The sequence below is a fragment of the Anopheles funestus genome, chromosome 3RL, assembly GCF_943734845.2.
Source record: "Anopheles funestus chromosome 3RL, idAnoFuneDA-416_04, whole genome shotgun sequence".
In the NCBI taxonomy this organism is placed as follows: domain Eukaryota; kingdom Metazoa; phylum Arthropoda; class Insecta; order Diptera; family Culicidae; genus Anopheles; species Anopheles funestus.
This window is the reverse complement of record NC_064599.1, coordinates 11,601,100-11,618,923: the sequence shown is the minus strand read 5'-3', so window position 1 is coordinate 11,618,923 and position 17,824 is coordinate 11,601,100. Positions and strand designations below refer to the sequence as shown.

At 44.4% G+C, this 17,824-nt stretch overlaps 4 protein-coding genes across 4 annotated transcripts; 2 read left to right on the top strand and 2 right to left on the bottom strand.

Annotated features, from left to right (window-relative positions):
- Positions 1-25: 25 nt before the first annotated feature.
- On the bottom strand, positions 26-13,481 carry LOC125767800 (double-stranded RNA-binding protein Staufen homolog). Its single transcript, XM_049434709.1, has 6 exons — positions 12,933-13,481; positions 11,846-12,209; positions 6,472-6,992; positions 4,080-6,398; positions 3,837-4,003; positions 26-3,734 (listed from the first exon to the last, which is right to left on the bottom strand). The coding sequence occupies exons 2-6, from the start codon at positions 11,968-11,970 to the stop codon at positions 3,453-3,455; spliced, it is 3,414 nt and encodes a 1,137-aa protein (XP_049290666.1). The 5' UTR covers positions 11,971-12,209; positions 12,933-13,481; the 3' UTR covers positions 26-3,452.
- A 367-nt stretch (positions 13,482-13,848) lies between these two features.
- LOC125767821 (replication factor C subunit 2) lies at positions 13,849-15,264 on the top strand. The gene is made up of 3 exons (XM_049434736.1): positions 13,849-14,067; positions 14,135-14,246; positions 14,327-15,264. Exons 1-3 carry the CDS (start codon positions 13,988-13,990, stop codon positions 15,158-15,160), a joined length of 1,026 nt encoding a protein of 341 aa, XP_049290693.1. The 5' UTR covers positions 13,849-13,987; the 3' UTR covers positions 15,161-15,264.
- Positions 15,243-16,031, top strand: LOC125767826 (EKC/KEOPS complex subunit TP53RK). The gene has a single exon (XM_049434743.1). The coding sequence runs from the start codon at positions 15,312-15,314 to the stop codon at positions 16,029-16,031; it is 720 nt and encodes a 239-aa protein (XP_049290700.1). The 5' UTR covers positions 15,243-15,311.
- A 13-nt stretch (positions 16,032-16,044) lies between these two features.
- Positions 16,045-17,461, bottom strand: LOC125767825 (dehydrogenase/reductase SDR family member 4). Its single transcript, XM_049434742.1, has 4 exons — positions 17,360-17,461; positions 17,038-17,218; positions 16,428-16,965; positions 16,045-16,357 (listed from the first exon to the last, which is right to left on the bottom strand). Exons 2-4 carry the CDS (start codon positions 17,175-17,177, stop codon positions 16,187-16,189), a joined length of 849 nt encoding a protein of 282 aa, XP_049290699.1. The 5' UTR covers positions 17,178-17,218; positions 17,360-17,461; the 3' UTR covers positions 16,045-16,186.
- Positions 17,462-17,824: the final 363 nt, after the last annotated feature.

Sequence of the window (17,824 nt, the reverse complement as noted above, 5' to 3'; positions counted from 1 at the left end):
TGAGTAGTTTCTTTATTCGTTCCATATATTTTTATTTATTTTTCTCGTACAAATATGATGATGGATGTTTCATAGCTTGTTTACTACAAGTAACACACTTTTTCCTTACCAGCACATGTACCCCGTGTCACTAAACTGGCGCATATCTCTTCCGTTTTTTTGTTTCGTTTCACGCGTTTAATAATGCCCTTCTTTGATCCATTTTCTCCATTTCCTTGCATTTTTTTTTTGATTTGAGATGGCGAGATATGCATACTAATTGGATTTTAATCGATCTTTTCCCGTTTTTTTCCCAAAACAGATTTTTAACTTACATACGACCTGAGGGGAAACTTATGCATTTGTTTTTGGTTGCTGTTTGTTGTCGAGAAGTGGAATTTTAGCAAAATATACGCGAATTACCATCAATCAGGACTGGAACCATTAACCTTTCGGCGTGTCCTCTCATGTCCGCGAGTAGTTCACTCGTCCGCACGGGGGGGGGGGATTTGTTTTTAAATAGTTTTTTATCATCTTTCCTATTCTGTTTTCTTGTATCTTGTTCTTTTGATCTATTAAAATTTTCAAAAACTTTTTAACGATTTTCGATATTCTAAAATATATGCTGCCTTTGAAGTGTTTTTCTTTCTTTTTTGCATCTGTTTTCTTATTCTTCTTCCTTTTTTCGAGTACCATGTAAGTATTTTAAACGAGTGCAAATAATCTTTTCTGTTTTTTTTCTAGTTTTAAAAGTTAACGGCGAGTTGTTTTCACCGGATTTTTTTTCGTTTCTCTCTTTAGAGCCACATAACTGTTACCGTGAGGGTGCACTTGATAATTGTGTTTTGCAGTTTTTCTTTTCTTTTCCATTCCATGATACATCAGAACAATCGCACTGAAAACTGATGCATTGAAATGTCAGGCCACGGCTTATCGATCGCTCTTGATTTTCAGTTGACTCCTTCGTTGGTAAATTGCCGTTAAGCAACATAATCAGTAAGGATAGTACGATGAAAAAATCATGCAAATGTTGCCAGAGACATTAAATAATAAATATGATTCGGTGTATGAATGAAGCAATGAATATAAATTACTAAATCTGCACCAAGAGCATTTAACTTTTTCTCGTGTTTCTAATTCTTAAGGTGTCTTGAAGACGATTGGAGCTGTTTGTACAAGAGCGATCAATAAACGTATTTTCAGCTCTTAGTCTTGTTACCGTTGTTTCTTCCATGACGAGCCTGTTGGAAGTTTTTCTTTTTCTTCCGTCACAAACAATAATTACCATATGCCTAACCGGAGTTTTTGCGTTACTATCTTATCTGTGATGTATTTCAATGGTAGTGAAGTCAACACGGGCCCCTCTAACGCGTATTCGATCGAATTTCACATGCCAAACTTAAATAAAATGTGTTTCCGTACCGGTCCATTGTTTCGTGATCACTCGTTTCTTCATATACTGGAAAAAATGTATTTTTTTGTTTGTTTTGCCAGATCATTGGTAAACATTCGCCAGTAGAACTCTATTGCTATTTTGTGTGTTTGTGTGCATGGTAGAAAGTATATCTGTTTTTTGCTGATTGGATGTTTTACTTTATGCGACACAGCTGCTGCTGCTGTGTATCTCGCTTCTGATTGTGGATTACTATTGTTAAAATGGTACTGTTTGTTGTAACTGGGGATGTACGTTAATGCGATTGAATAGCGAAAAAATACATTATTTCTTACAGTTAGATACTTGTATACGAACACTAGCAGAAACACACTTAAGTTTAAAGGTGTTCGGCGACGATGCTCTTTGCCGGCGTCCCTGAAAAATGATCTTTTGCGCTTCCGACGGATCTGTACGGATTTCGTATTCATCAGCACAGTAAGAACTATCTCAGGGCGCTCGCGCATTTTTCGACATGTTGCCCACCTTGATAAATCACGTTTACGCTCAATACACACCGATCTTTGACATCCAAACCAATACAGTGGATATTGAACGTTAACGTTTCGCGGTACGTTTCAGAATCTAGTAAAATCTCGATCGCCTCTACTTATGCTAAATGTATCCCCCCTACCCCCCTGTCGATCAACCGAACCGAGGCGCTTATGTTTCATGTGTTCGGGATTTTACTGCATTCCTCTACGTTATTCGTCGACGGTCGACATGGGCAGCTAGCAAATAGCGTCTACCGTGTGTCAGACCGTGGCCTATTCCCGCAGTTTTGCACACAGTTGGAAAAGCAGAATGATGAAGGTTATCAAACGAAATACACAAACTACGAATAGTACTATGTTGTGACACCATCAATTAAGGGATAGGAAGGTCGCCAGTAACAATCATTGATTCGCTGACTAGGGTCTCAGTCGGTGTATCTTCCCTGAGCTGTCATTACTACTGGCCTAGTCAGCGATCAAGAATCAACTGTACGACGAAGTAGTATTACCCTAAGCTGCTGCTTCCACCGATGCAAGATAGCTATTTTTTATATCGATTCCCCATTATCAATCCCTCATCCTACGTTTCTCTCTCTATCTTTCTTCCTTATTCCTTCCTGTCTTCTTTCTTAGTTGCTGTAGATTCAAGAACCTTCATGCACATCTCAACTTTTCACATTTTACTGTGGGCTTTGCTTCGCTTCATTAGTCCGTCCGTTTGGTCCTGCTCCACAGTGTGTTTCTTCAAACTCTTCACTTAGGTAAATGGTAATCAATTGCTGCCGTTCTTCTCTCCTGAAGTGCGTTCCTCCATGAACCCGAAACATTCTCTTTTCAACAACACTTTTCGCACACAGTACTGCAGCTTTATCAAATGATGTTACGCCAGATTGAAAAGCTTTTTTTGCGAATTGTGAATCAATATGAACCTAAACTTCTTCTAACATTCTTTTGGCTCTGTGCTGTGTAAAACAGCAACATAACATATGTTTTACTTCTTTAAATAATTGAGTTATAGCTTCAAACCTTCGTTGTATCTAGTCAATGCAAACGAATCCATCTTTCAAACTACTGCGAGCCCCTAATTATTGTATTGGTCTTGTAGTAGCGAAAAAAAAAAGCTTGCAGCACTATGTGCAATTTTTTCACTCCAATTACGGTATATGGAGAAACAAAAAACGTGAATCAAACAAATCGCAAATCGGTTGCGCAAAAAAAAAGTCTAACAAAACGTAACAAATAAACAAAAAGTTACAAAAGAATTGAAAACCCTGCTTCCATCCAATCGCTTACCAGGCCCTAGGGAGGTGGTTACAGTAATTTGCTTTCTTCACGATTCTAATGCTGCTTTTTAATGTAATGTTTAAACTTTCTGCTGCCTTCCTCGCTGCGCCGCTGCAATCCGGTTGCATTTAGTTAACATCGATAACGATCACATATACATACACTTATTCGCTCGGTCATCAGCCTTCCGGTGTTATGATCTCGGCACAAGCACAGGTCATATTCACATTAAGCGTCTCACATCATTTCGGCAATGTTCTTCCTTACTTAATGTTGGATGTTCCTGGTGAAGACAATGTTGCCGTTGAGGACGCACCTGCCGCTGAACTGGTAGCATCGTCTGGTGCGTTGTTTGCTGGTGCTTTCGGTTTGATATTGTCCAGGCCAATTTTGGACAGAATTTCCAGGGCTCCACGTGCCGCTTCGTCATGCGATTCTTGGAGACTTGCTCCGCTACCATGACAAAGCTGATTCGGCTCCGTGGACAGTATCACTAATGTCAGATATTCACCATGATTACCCTTCGGAAAGTCGGAAAATTGTACCTAAAACAAAAAGGGAACAAAAGACATTCAAGTTAAAGATACAATTCAAGTTCTCCATTTCAAGTATGTGATGGGAAGGTATTTTTGTACATAATTTTTTACCTCAAATTTCAAAAGCTGGGCCAAATACAACAATTGCTCTTTCTTTGCACCAATGTCCGCTTTCGGTGCAGCTGAGGATGCACTTGACACTCCAGAACTGTTCGTTCCCATGCTGTCATTTGAAGCGATACTGTCGTTCATCGAGTCATTGGAAGTTTCACCTTTACCTGCCGCGAATTGTACCGAAAAAAAGGAAATTATTATTATATTCGTACCCAAAAAAAATCAACACTCCCCATTTACCTTGATTTGCACCACTAGAAGATGTAGCATTTGGTAGCATTTGTGTCGCAGATGGCACACCATTTCGTTGCTCGTCCTGGAACCGAACTTTACGCGAACGCTTACCGCCCGGAGGAGAGGAATCGTTTGCCACGCCGGACTGGTTTTCCTTGTTTGCCGCACTATCGCCACCGGTCGAGCCAGTTCCTCCCTTCGGCTCGGTAGCGTATCCCAGCTCCACCAGCAGTGCTTCGGCCGCGCTCCATTTGGCAGCCTTTTTCGTCATACCGACACCGGTCGCTTGCCGCCCGCTGGCACTCACTTCGATCGTAAACTGGCGACGTCGGCCAACATTCGGACGATCGTTCTCGACCAGCGTGTAAACCGGTTGCTTCTCTTTGCGGGCCTGCTGGATCTGCATCAGGCGTGAGATGGGATTTTCCTTCTCGGCCACGTCCGCAATCGATTTTTCCTTGATCAGATTGCGTGCCTTTTTCTTCGCCGTGGCCCCATCGGCGGCGGCCGCTGATTTCGCATTCGATTTACGCTTTTCGCCACCAGCCTGAGCAGCTGGGTTGGCGTCGCCCCACGCTGGTGGATACGTTTGCTGCTCCACACTTTGCAGCTTGCGCAGTTCTTCAAGCATTTTTTCGGCAGCCCGCTTCTTTGATAGCTTTTTGCCGGTTCCCTCACCCTCGGTCACAATCGTGCCCACCTTGCACTGCGTCACAAACACGGTCATATGTGGCGGACCCTTCTCGCTAATCACCTCAAACACGACCGTCAAGCTCCGCTGCACGGCAATCTCGTGCACGAGCGAAATGGGTGACTTCAGTTCCGCATTCGGGTCGTACCCGTCGGCGGATGTTCCGGTACCATCGCTCGGTAGCGTGTCACCGTTGGCAGCGCTGTCGCCTGGTTTGCCCTTGCCTTCGGCACTATCCGCCGTCAATGGTTTCAACACTTCCAGCGCTCGGGCGGCAGCATCGTGCCGAGCGGCCTGCGGTGTATGACCTTCGCCGAGGAACGTTCGTTCACCAACGCGCAGCGTAGCCTTGTAGAACTCCTGCACGGATGGCACCGGTGCGGACGAACCGTGGTGGTGTCCGTACCCTTCATGATGGTGATAGTTATGTGACGCATGGTGACGATTCTGGTGATCGTCCCGCGGATGATGACCGTGATGTTGCTGTTGCTGCTGGTGTCCCGGATGAAATCCACCCATGCCTCCACGTCCGCCAACACCAGCCGCAATACCCGTCGGTCCAGTTGCACGGCACCAGTACCCGTTGTTGCCGGCGGGTGCCCCGGCGGTACCATTTCCGCCCTCGTTCGCGTATCGTCCGGCACCGGCGAAACCCACGCCCGGCGGGTGGCCAACACCCGGTGCGGACTTATCTTCCACCGGGCGCCGTCCACCGGTTGCCGGCGGAACCGGGCCTCCGTTCGTACCGTTCGCTGGACCGTATTTCGATACCGGTACCGGGACCGCCTTGACGGTGTACACCGTCGGTTCACCGCGCTTCATGGCCAACGCGTTCAGCTCGACCGTCGGCGTGAAGCTGCTCACGTTGCCCTTGGTGCCGGTTTTCGTCCGACGGTTCGTCCGGGCCGGCGGATGTTTGTATTTGGTCGCCGCGATCGCATCCCCAGCCGCCTTGTGCTGCGCCTTCTTGATGCTCGCACCCTCCGCCGTGTACTCCTCATCGCCGAGCTTCAGCGTGACGGTGAAATGTTTCTTGTGCGCCGGTCCGGATTCACCCGTCAGACGGTACTGGTGCTGGATTTTGTTGTACCGCGCCAGTTCGTTAACTAAACACATGGTTGTTTTCTCTTTAATGTTTGCCAAGGCTTCTATCGAGTCGGTTGGTGAGTGTTGTGCCGGCGCCAGCTGGTTCGGCGCTCCGCTTTGGTCGCCCATGCATGAGGCCACCGATAACGTGCCACCGTTCGCTGGGGTACTAGTAGCGATAGCAGCGGACTCCGGCTGGTTCGTCATCGTCGCTGCAACGTTTGCAACGGACGGTGACACACTGGCGGCACTTACTGTCACTCCTGTTACCCCAACCGAATCCTTTGGAATCGGCGCATCGTTTGGTTTCGATAAGATCTGCTGCTGTGGTTGATGCTGGTGCTGCTGTTGATGCTGACTATGGTGGTGATTGTGATGGTGTCGATTGCCTCCACTTGATGCAGTTCCTGCAGACACTTTTGTCTTATCCATTGTCGTCGTTCCCGTCTGGTTCGTCTGGTGATGATTGTTCGCAATCCCCTTCGAACCGGGACCACAATTGCCATTCGATTGCAGCACACTGTGGCCATGGCCGTGGTGGACTTTATCTACAAGGAAAAAGGAAAAGGAAAGTAAATCATTAATCTGCTGAATAAAGCTGTAGTTGTCCCAATAACGTACGGTCCGTGTTCGATGGGATGTGACGCGTTTTCGTGCCAGCCGGTGTCGCTGCAGAGACGACAGGTATCGGTGGCGGTGCCTGCATCGTCACTGGATGATGCACGGAAACCGACATTGATGCTCCAGCAACACTTCCACCAGCTCCACCACCACCACCACCACCACCCATCCCATACGGAATTTTAGCACCGGGACCGGGCGGATGATTTCCGCCGACGACCGACGGATGTGAAATCGAACCCATATGCTGCTGGTGCGGTGGCAACGGTTGTGGTGGTTGCGGTCCCACACCCAACCCCGGCGGCGAAGGATGCAGATGGGGTGTGGTCAGTGGCATCGATTTCGGTATGCCGCTGTGCATGTTGTAATACGACGGTCCCGGTGGTGGCTTTCGCGCGTTCTGTGACTGGTGCTGTGACGGTTGGTGTGTCGGTGGCGGAACCTGCATCGGAAGGTGGGGGGCCATACCGGCTCCCTGATGATCGACACCGCGCGGATGATGATGGCGTGCGTTGGTTAGTCTGTAAGTGAACGGATAGAAGCAAGAAAGGAACGCGTCAGTTGCGATAAAACCCGTTGGAATATCCTTCGGCGAGGTGGTACGCGCAAAGCGCTTGTAATAGTGTATCAGACGCTGCAACGATCGTAACGATTCCACGGACAAATGTTGTCGTTGGTAGGGCGCTGTGCTGACCGCAGCTTTCCAATAGTGTCTGCCATCCAGCAGCATGGTGACGATCCCGATCGTTCGTTTCGACGCTCCACAGTGCGGAACACATTTGGTGCGGTGCGTTACACAGATCCTTGCACGATCAGCGCCAGCAATGGACTGGCGCGTGTGGTTCAACAATCCTTCCTAATGCTTCTCAGTCAGTCAACATATTTCGCAATGTCCTCCTTTTGTCCTCTTTTATCCAACGATGGCCACATGGACCGATGGATGTCAGCTTCCATGCGGTGACAGCAGGAGCTAGTAACCGCAATCTGATTTACCCTATTTACACACTATGTCATATATTATTAATATGAACAGTACTGTCAACTCCGTATTTCGATTCGGGCACAATTCGGTCGATCGCTCTCGCTCTCTCTCAGATTTCTTAAGATTTGATCAACACAAGAAAAGGATTCTTTACCAACACCCATCCCACTTCAACCACTGTCTGTGTGTTGTATCATCTTACTTCATGCGCATTTATTGCGTTCTTCGGTAAGAACCCTTTATCCGTCGAGAATGAAACATAACTCATTCTCCGATGTTCCTTATTGCCTCTTGCACCGAGTTGTTTTTTTTCCACGAATCTACGACGTTTGTGGACCTGTCTGGGCGCGTTTTTGGATCTCCCTGTTTGAAAAAACACAGCGACATCTTTTCGCTCCGTAGCTCCCGCTCTATTACCAGCCAACGGATGACAACTTCCTTTCCGAAGGAAAACGAAAAAGGGCTGCATTGGGCAATGCAGTGGAGGTTTCAAAAACGGAAACCCAACAGAGAACTGGACTGACCAGTATTTGTCGTCAAGCTGGCAAGGTGAGAAAAGGATTTACGACCATTTACTGCATAAAACAAATAAATAATACGACAATATCAAAGACATTCTGCTGTTTTTGCACGGCTACCGAAATATGACCGGACTCGGGACTCGGATTCTTCGGCTGCGGGAACCAAGGGAGCGGTTACTGCTGCTTAAGAGCCGTTATGCAGAATTACTACACTATATTGAGTGTATCATATGACTGCCTATACTAATATATATTGCGTTTAAAACACCTAAAAATTATCGAAAACTCAGATAATTTAAAAATCTTTATACTACTTTTTCCCAATATTTAAAAATCTCCTCTCTGGCATCATCGAGAGGTTGATTAGCATGTTCTCGGGGTTGATTTTTTCGACACCCTATCTTCCCTGTTTTTTATCGCCGTTCCTTCTCTTCTCCCATTTGTGCAATAATATTTTCATCGTCTTATGAGGTAAGTAATGCGGACATTTAAATGTTTTCCCTTGCTTTTTTTTGTTACCAAATGCAAAAGACACCAAAGACAAAAATAGGGGACAGAATAATAATTGACCTGATCGAAAATGGAAAAAAATGGGAAAACTATTTAAATGTCAAGCTGAATATCTCGACTTATGCTAGGGAGTAATTTAATTGAAAAAAATATATATAACGATTTACTATTTCTTATATTGAATGTTAGAAGCTAAACTAATTTGTTTCTATTTTTACACCCGTAATCAAGAAGGACATCTTCGTTCATCTTCTTCTTGGCTTAACGACCTTACTTGGCTTATTTTTACCACTTAGCAACTTATTAAACAAATTGGTTAATAGGAAAATAAGCCTCCCAAAGGAAAATAAGGATTATAGTTCGTTCTTTTCTACTTTCGATCTTTCTTAAACCGCATTATGCATTGATTATTTCACCGTAAGACCATGTCCTGTGCTTCGTACGCAATTGATGGTTTCTGCGTCACGCAGGATCAGACAAGCGCAGACAGCGTGGAGGCACAAAAGTTTGTCCGTCCGTGACGAAACTGATGCCATGATTCGCCATGTAATTTGTGCCTTTTCCACAGCACACACAGGCGTGCAAAAAGTATTTCAGCTAGTTTTGAAGATTCGTCCCTTCCTTACAGACCGGCGGTCCGGGTTTGGTTTTAATTGCCATTATCTGTTCCCTTCCAGGAACAAACACTGACCGTCATTTTCTTCACCAAATGCAGCCATAAAACGAGATCCTGTTTAGCTGTCAAGCTGTCGGTTTGCTACCCCCTTTTTTCCGGCCACCGGAGGGCTATCATCGTCAGGGGCCTGGCTATGAAGTATTATGATCGTCGGGACAATGCACCACACAGTGCTGCAGTTGCACTTCTGTCAGGCGAAAATCCTTTCAATCTTACCATGGCGCTACAAAACACAGAAGGAAAGAAAGAGAAAGAGAGAGAGAGAGTAGAAGGGGAAAGAAAAATTCCCTGCGATGGTCAATGCATTTTAATCCTCTCTTAACTTTTCCCTTGTTTATGCAAATAATTGCATCCATCGTTGCACATTTTCCCCCTACATAGAAAGTGAGTGAGAGACAGCGTAAATATTAAAAACGGGGGACCCTATTGCTATGCCGTTTTGTCCTTCAATAATTTAATATTTTTTACTACAAATAGTATAATGTATTTTCAAGTTAACGTGTGTCTTTTCTAACAATATTGACATTTAAAATAATTTGAAAAAAAATCAATCAAAGAAAAAAAAATACAATTGGTTTGATCAGCACTGTAAAAGAATGAGATACACATCGGGAAATGGACCAAAAAACAGTGGAATGCATACACCACACCAAAACACCATCATTAAATATTACACACAGACACATTTTCCTTCCCTTATAACGGGCTGTGTTCATATATTTTTTTCCTTTTGTTTGCTGTGGCAAGGATATTACTTGCATTTGTTTATTATTTTGCTCTCTTTGCAAACGCCGCGTTGCACAGCAGGAGAGACGTGGTGATTGATCTTTTTTTTGTTACTTCTGTCTCTTCTATACCGTGTGCCGTCTGGTGCTGTACACCTTGATGCAAAAATATGCATTTCATTGCAATTTTTATTGCCCCAGCTGTACGGGCAGAAACGCACACAACCGAACAGGGGTGTCATCGTTGTTTGATCCGTCCTCTGGCTACTATCGCAGGCAGGCGCAAAAAACAAGAGCATGCTGCAACATTATATGATTTTTTTTTTGTTTGTGCATAATGAGGGTCACCAGCAGTGTTCTTTAGAGTCTTTACTGTGTATGTGTGTGTAATTTATTTTATTCGTACATCAACATTCCTGAACGTCTGAGGACGAAAGTGCTGTTTCGAACGAAGCTCAGCTCCTTACTTTCTTGCGACACTTTGTGTGTTTGGGAACGGCGTCATCCTTCCTTACCCTTTTATCGCTTGACTCATGTTTATGAATGAAGTAACCCCTAAGCCGAATCGAACGGTGGCAGAATAATTTGAAAAATAAAAGGGACCTTTTTGAAAGACATATTTCACAGTGGAATGTGTAAAAGAATTTAATGGGTTTAATGTTATATTATTCAAAAAGGTTTACTAATTTTATTTACCTTTGCAGAAATATTTTTTTTAAACTCTCCCCATAAATATCTCCACCATCGAACCTATATGTCCATCGACGCAAATACGGTCCAAAATCGTCAACAATGGATGATGCATTTTTCCGATGGCAAATTATCGATTTTACACCATTCGATTTTCATTGCATTGGGGTAAAACAGGAAGACGAAAAGAGCTGCTCTTCCAACGTGCTTGTGTGGTTCGATGTCGCTGTGGTGGACACATTTAATTTACCCAGTCCTCACTCTTCAACATTTCCTGCGAAATGTTCACAACAGTTTTCTGCTCTCTCTCCACCGGAATGGAGACCGATTTCGACGTTACGGTTTTCCGCCCCGCGGTTGGGGTTTTGCTTGGACAGGAAAACGACAACAGCAATTGAAACATTAAAACATCTCCATCTACCTGTACGCAAGTGCAACGCAACGCATGGATCCGAACTGCACAATGTGCAGTTAAAATACACGCGTCCCCACATCCCCAACTAGCGACAATCGCATCCCCGGGAATGTGTAATGAAATAACGCCAGCATATACATAATTTCTCCGAATGTGTTTTTTTTTTTAATTTCACGCAGCTTTTTCTCGGAAAAAGCTGACTCTCTGTCTGTCACCGGACAAACAACAAACAACGATGCAATCCCGAGAGCAACGTTGCAGTTATTCGGCGCAAAAAAGCATATCGCATTTTATCAAATGATGGGTGGAACGCATTTTATCCGGGGGGGGGGGGTCGTCAAATAAATCGTTTCACCATCATGCGCTGCGTCGGTGGGGATTAGAGGTAGAGAAAGGAACAAAAAAAACAATGTTTTATTTTTCTAGCTCGTTTTTCCGTTTCCATCGCAACACGGTGGGTTTTCTCCTATACTTGAATTTATAGCAGCAACCATGGGCTAATTGCGGGGTTTGTGAGCAGATTGTGGCGGAGGATTTCGCCTTTTCCATCAAGTCTTTCACCTCTCGAATTGATTTCGTTGGACGTATTTACAAAAGTTTATAATTAGGGTCACATTTTGATGAGGGAACACTGCTGTTGAAAACAGTAAATAGACGTATGTATGTGGAGAAGTGTATATGCGTTTTTGTGTGTAGTAAACATTTGTACAGCTACAGTTGCATTTTACACCGCTTGTTTTCGAAATCGTAAGAGGTAATTAGATGGTGTATAATTAAATTAAGATTCCGATAGATATGTATGTACATATTGCACAAACATTGTGCGAAATTTTAAAGCACGGTAAAAATGCTTACCTGTTAGCTGGATGGTCACGCTGTATGTTGTGGGGCGGCAGACTGGTTAAATGCGTCAGATGTGGTGGCGGTTGATGTGCAGGATGCATCCCGGGATGCTGCTGTGGTGCCATATGTCCGTGCATGTTGCGATTTTTTTTTTTGTTGCCTTAGGAACGCTTTTAATTACAATACTCTCCCCCTGGCTAGATGCGAAACGGCCGTAGAACTCGTTTTTTTGACAGTGCAAACGCTTTCAATCGGATCAGTCAAACAGACATGGAAGCACGTGACTGTAAATAACACATGTACAGATTACGGCACACTGGATCCCGTGCTTATGGTCACACTGATTGTGTTTTTAAAGAGATTGAAGTCGACGCCACTGAAAGAGAATAAAACAAAACAATTAGTAAATCGACTGCATGGTGTGAGAAAAATGCTTTTTTATACGGATTGTGTCACATCAAACGTATGACCCAAGTATGACCACCGAAGAAGTCAAGGCGAATCAGCTGTTTTGTAAGAACAGCGCACTTTTTCGTCCTTGGTCGTGTGCGCGGTCAAGAAGGACGGAGACGACGGCACACATGCAACAAGCTGCGATTCCAAGGAGCACAGACAGAAAACGCACCGCGTCGGACCGTACCGAGCATGAATGAAATAACGATCGATATACGAAAACTAAGGGGAAGTTGCGATGCGTCTTGGTTGCGTGCTATGTATGCCAATTGCAAGGCGCGGACAGACACACATCTGTCGCCCCTTTAGCCGCATCAGCAGCAACCCCGTCGATGCGCTTTCGTTCGCCCCTTTTTGCCCCTAAGGAAAGGCACACATTCCAGCCAGAGCTTCTTGTCCCGTTGTATTCACCCCGTGAACCGTCTATGGGACTTTTTAATGCGCAATAGGAAACGTTCGGTGTGTAAAAATAATGCTTTTTAATTAAACGAAAGAAAACAGATGGTTTCGAGAAGGTCTAAAAGTGTCGAAAGTAACAAGTAAAACAATGTGTGTTTTATTGAAAGGAAATTAAATTATATCTATTCGTGGCTTACAGTATTTCTCTACTGGTAAATTATGTGTCCATTGCGGGAAATGAATTTACCTGTCTAGCTTTCTAGAACCAGCTTTTTCCCCGTTTTGATGTAAGCGCAAAGAGTGTCCTGTTGGCAGAGCGAACACAGAAGGATGCTGCAGCTGCTTTTTCCCCGTATGGTACAATCTTAACATTCAGCTTCCACGGACAAGAGTATCACAAAATTCACTGGCTTGTCTTGAGATTTCACACTTTCCGCGCCCCCACAGCTACATTCCATTGCATATTTCGAAACAATATGCTTTTTTTTATTCTATTTCTTCACTTTTCCTACAGCATCCAAAAGCCTTTTGTGTTTCGGTTTCGGGGCAGGTGGGAAGGTTTCTTTCTTTTAACAACACGTCTCGTTCTGCACGGCACAAGCACAACACTTTCTTTGAACAAACACTAATTTACATTACAGCTTTTCCACTAGGAGTATGATGAGAATCGTCGGCAAACAGTAAAGAAAACAGTTTTGCTTTGAGGTGGATTTTCCGGAGGTAAAAAGCGAGTGAAAATTATCTAAACATTTGAGCGAGACCGATATGTCAAAGTCTACCTATCCTATTGCAGGATGCTTCAAGGCCATCAGTCCAAGGAGTGATGCATTTTCGTGGCCGCCATATTGATGGTGGTCGACATGTTTGGTATACTTCGCAAACTGTGTCGGATTGTTTTTTCAATGTGTTTGGTAAAACATTTTGGAAGAATTTGTATGATAAAAATAAGTCCCAGTGAACAAAAACTGAATCACAAAGCTTTTTATTACATTTTCGTACAAATAATCTTAAAATATAGAAGCAGTTTATGTGATCGTAATGTCAAATGAAACGTATTTAAAACTCTTTCATGGCATGACCTGTATTTTTACGAACCAAGAACATTTTTGACATTTCTTTACGACATTCACCAAGGTTCGTAGGTGAAGTGAAATATTTCATCCGGCACATTGTCGGATTTATGTGTGCATCTTGGTTGTGATGAAAAGTGCGCCAAAACAATAATTTGTTTATTTGCCAACCACAAAGTGCAGATTGAGACAACATTTTTTGTGGAGTTCCACTTAATAATCTCACATAAAAATGCCGGAAGAGGTAGCGTCCACATCGTCCTCAACTGCAGCCCCAAAGGAGGCTGAGGGTAAAAAGAAAAACCTTCCGTGGTACGTATAGCATTTCACCATCGTATCTCCCTTTGCGAAGGTATTGAAAATATCCCTCTGTTTGCAGGATTGAGAAATACCGACCACAGCGCTTTGAGGAAATTGTTGGCAATGAGGAAACCGTAGCTCGGTTGGGAATATTCGCTACCCAGGGAAATGCTCCAAACATTATAATAGCGGTGTGTGTTTAGGCTTTGCAGCAGCTCAATGTGGTTCACCACATCAATGCGCTATATTAACGTCCCTTTCCGGTATTTAGGGTCCTCCGGGAGTGGGTAAGACTACGACCATCCTGTGTCTGGCACGTATTCTACTCGGATCCAACTTTCGTGAAGCTATCCTAGAGCTCAATGCTTCCAACGAGCGTGGTATCGATGTGGTACGCGGCAAGATTAAAATGTTTGCCCAACAAAAGGTAACACTGCCCCGTGGGCGACATAAGATTGTTATTCTGGATGAAGCGGACAGCATGACGGAGGGTGCCCAACAGGCGCTGCGACGAACGATGGAGATATACAGCAACACCACTCGGTTTGCGTTGGCTTGTAATACGAGCGAAAAAATCATCGAACCGATTCAATCCCGTTGCGCCATGCTGCGGTTTTCGAAGCTATCGGATGCACAGGTCCTGGCAAAGGTGGTAGAAATCTGTCAGCGTGAAACTCTCAGCTACGATGAGGACGGATTAGAAGCGATCGTTTTTACTGCACAGGGCGATATGCGGCAGGCGCTCAACAATTTGCAGTCAACGGCGAATGGATTCGGGCACATAAGCGGTGCGAACGTGTTCAAGGTGTGTGATGAACCGCATCCACTGCTCGTGCAGGATATGCTGCAGCATTGCATCAAGGGAGACATCCACAAGTCGTACAAGATCATGAATAAGCTATGGCGACTGGGCTATGCGGCGGAAGACATTATTGGAAATGTGTTTCGCGTTTGCCGGCGCATGGAAATGGACGAGAAGCTGAAGCTGTACTTCATTAGGGAGATTGGCGAAACACACATGAAGATTGTTGATGGGCTGAACTCGCTGTTACAAATGTCCGGTCTGCTGGCTCGTATGTGTGAAGCTTCTTATGAGCATTCTTAAATATGAAGGAATTGGTTACGCAAATAAACATTAATAATAAATAATGGAGCAAACGTTGAATATTCCTGCGTGTTCAAAGCAACTGTCAAATTGTCAATTCGAAAAGTGACAGCCGGATAGCTTCATCCAGGTGTACGGGCATCAACAAAACATGGCAATGTCCAGTGTAAATAGCGGTGAAATACAGCTTGTAAAACAGGGAGCCGAAGCTAAATTGTACATCGGTACATACAAAGGCCAACGATGTTTGGTGAAGGAACGCTTCGAAAAGAAATATCGCCATCCGGCGCTCGATCGCCAGCTGACCCGACAGCGCATTAAAGCGGAGCAGAAAGCGTTCCAAAGATGTGCCACAGCCGGTGTATTAACACCGGCGTTTTACGGTGCCGATTTGGAGGAACGAAAAATCTACATGGAATATCTCGATAAGAGTAGAACGGCAAAGGATTTCATCGATGAACTAACAGCATTGTCGCAAGATGCACAAGAATCACCGCTGCTACAGAAGTTGGCTGAAAAGATCGGCTACGTGGTTGGTGTGCTACATCGCAACAATCTAGTGCACGGTGATCTGACCACCTCGAACATACTGCTGGATCCAGTGGAGGAAGATCCGGAAGATCCTGTATTCCCGTATCGGTTGATAACGATCGATTTTGGTTTATCTCACTTTAGTGATAACAACGAAAACAAAGGTGTGGATTTGTACGTGCTTGAGCGTGCCATTCTTAGCACTCACAGCCAGCTGCCAGGACTATTCGAGATGATACTGGAGGCGTATCGTGTACACAATACGAACAACTGCAAGGAAACGATTGCAAAGTATGAAGAGGTACGCGCTCGTGGCCGAAAGCGAACGATGGTGGGCTGAACTCAAACAAGCATTGCTATTTACCACCCGTTAACATGTTTTATTAACCCGCTTGTAAAAAATAATAAAGTAGAAGCTACACCCAGACACACCATGTACGAACTTTAAACCCGAATGTATGGAAGACGCGTGATAAGTTACGTTATTTAAAGAGTTTACAGCCGGGACGGCATGCCACCCGAAGCTACAATAGTTTCGCCAGTAACATAACTGGCATCATCCGATACAAGGAATGCGCAAACGCCAGAAATTTCCTTCGGTTGTGCAATTCGACCCATTGGAATGCGTGACAAGGTTTCTTCTTTGGCGGCATCTGATTCATGCAACTGAAAAAATCAAACGAATGCAAGAGCATGAGTTGTTTCGTTCAGCATTGTTCGAACGCATGACACTTACCGCTCCGGCAAATTTCGTTTGCACCACTCCAGGCGCAATGCAATTCACTCGAATGTTGTCCGTAGCTAATTCCTGGCTAGCTGCCTTCGTTAACCCGAATAATGCCGTTTTGCTAACGGAATATGCACCCAAAAGTTGGAACGGTTGAAAGCCGGCAATGGAGGAAATAAATACGATGCTGCCACCTTTGCGCTCGCGAAGAAACGGTAACGCTTCCTTGGCCAGCAGATACGAACATTTCACATTCACTTCGAAGATTTTGTCCCAGGCCGATTCACTACACTCCAGTACACCTCCAACTTCCGGATTGACGGCCGCATTCGATACGAGAATGTCGATGCCACCGAACTTTTGCGCTGCATGATCGAACAGAGCTTTCCGATCGGTAGCATTAGCAACGTGACATTTGATGCCGGTCACTTCAAGTCCAGCGGATCGAAGTTCATTCACAGCACGGTCGACGTTCTGCTGCTTACGGCTACTAACGACCACTTTCGCACCTTCCTGGCCCAACCGTTCCGCGATGGCGTAACCAATGCTGAAAAGAAAATCCGAAATAAATGATAAGAACAGATCAGTTTAGCAGTGTTAACAGCAACCTCGTTATTACCCTTCAGTTGAGGCGGTTACGATGGCCACTTTTCCCGTGAGCCGTTTAGCTGCAATGCCTGAACCGCTGCAAAGTTTGCGATCCATCATCATTCGGATAGTTTGTGTGAGTGTACCATTTCCAGCCATCGTTCGTAACATGGTCTCTAAATTGGGCACTCGTAGGACCGTGCACTTTGAACCTGGTTCGCGATTGATAAGCAAAGAAAATAGAAGGTGATAAGAATTTTACTGTCAGTGTTGTCCCGTGGCTTGGTTTATCGAATGGCGGTGATTGGCAAAATTGTAATGCGTGTCCGTGCAACATACGCTCATTTACATACGCTTTCTTATTGTTAGCTTGTCTTCACCAAAGTTAAAATGCTAAAAAACTTGTAGAGAAACTGTGCAATACTAGGTATGTATGTTTGTAAATAAACATACATGCAACAATGGTTTGTGCATGGAACAAAACATTTAAATTATTTATAACTAAACTGGAAAAGCAGTTTGTAAAACTTGGCAAAAATCTAGCATAAACCATTAAAAGTATAACTCGATTTAAATAGGAAAACAAAGTTAAATAAATAAATAGTTTAAATTATAAATGTTCAAACGTGGATGGCAACAACCCACTATTGTCAAGTTACTGTGCTTTCAACATTCACAGCTAGATGGCGCCACTGTAAACCATACAATTCTTGAGAGAGTTTGTTACAAAGACGTTAAAAAGCGCTAACAATAAAGCAAAAATTAAAATGTTTTAAATTTTTAACCAAATGAAATAGGTTGGTCCAGTACGAGTCGTT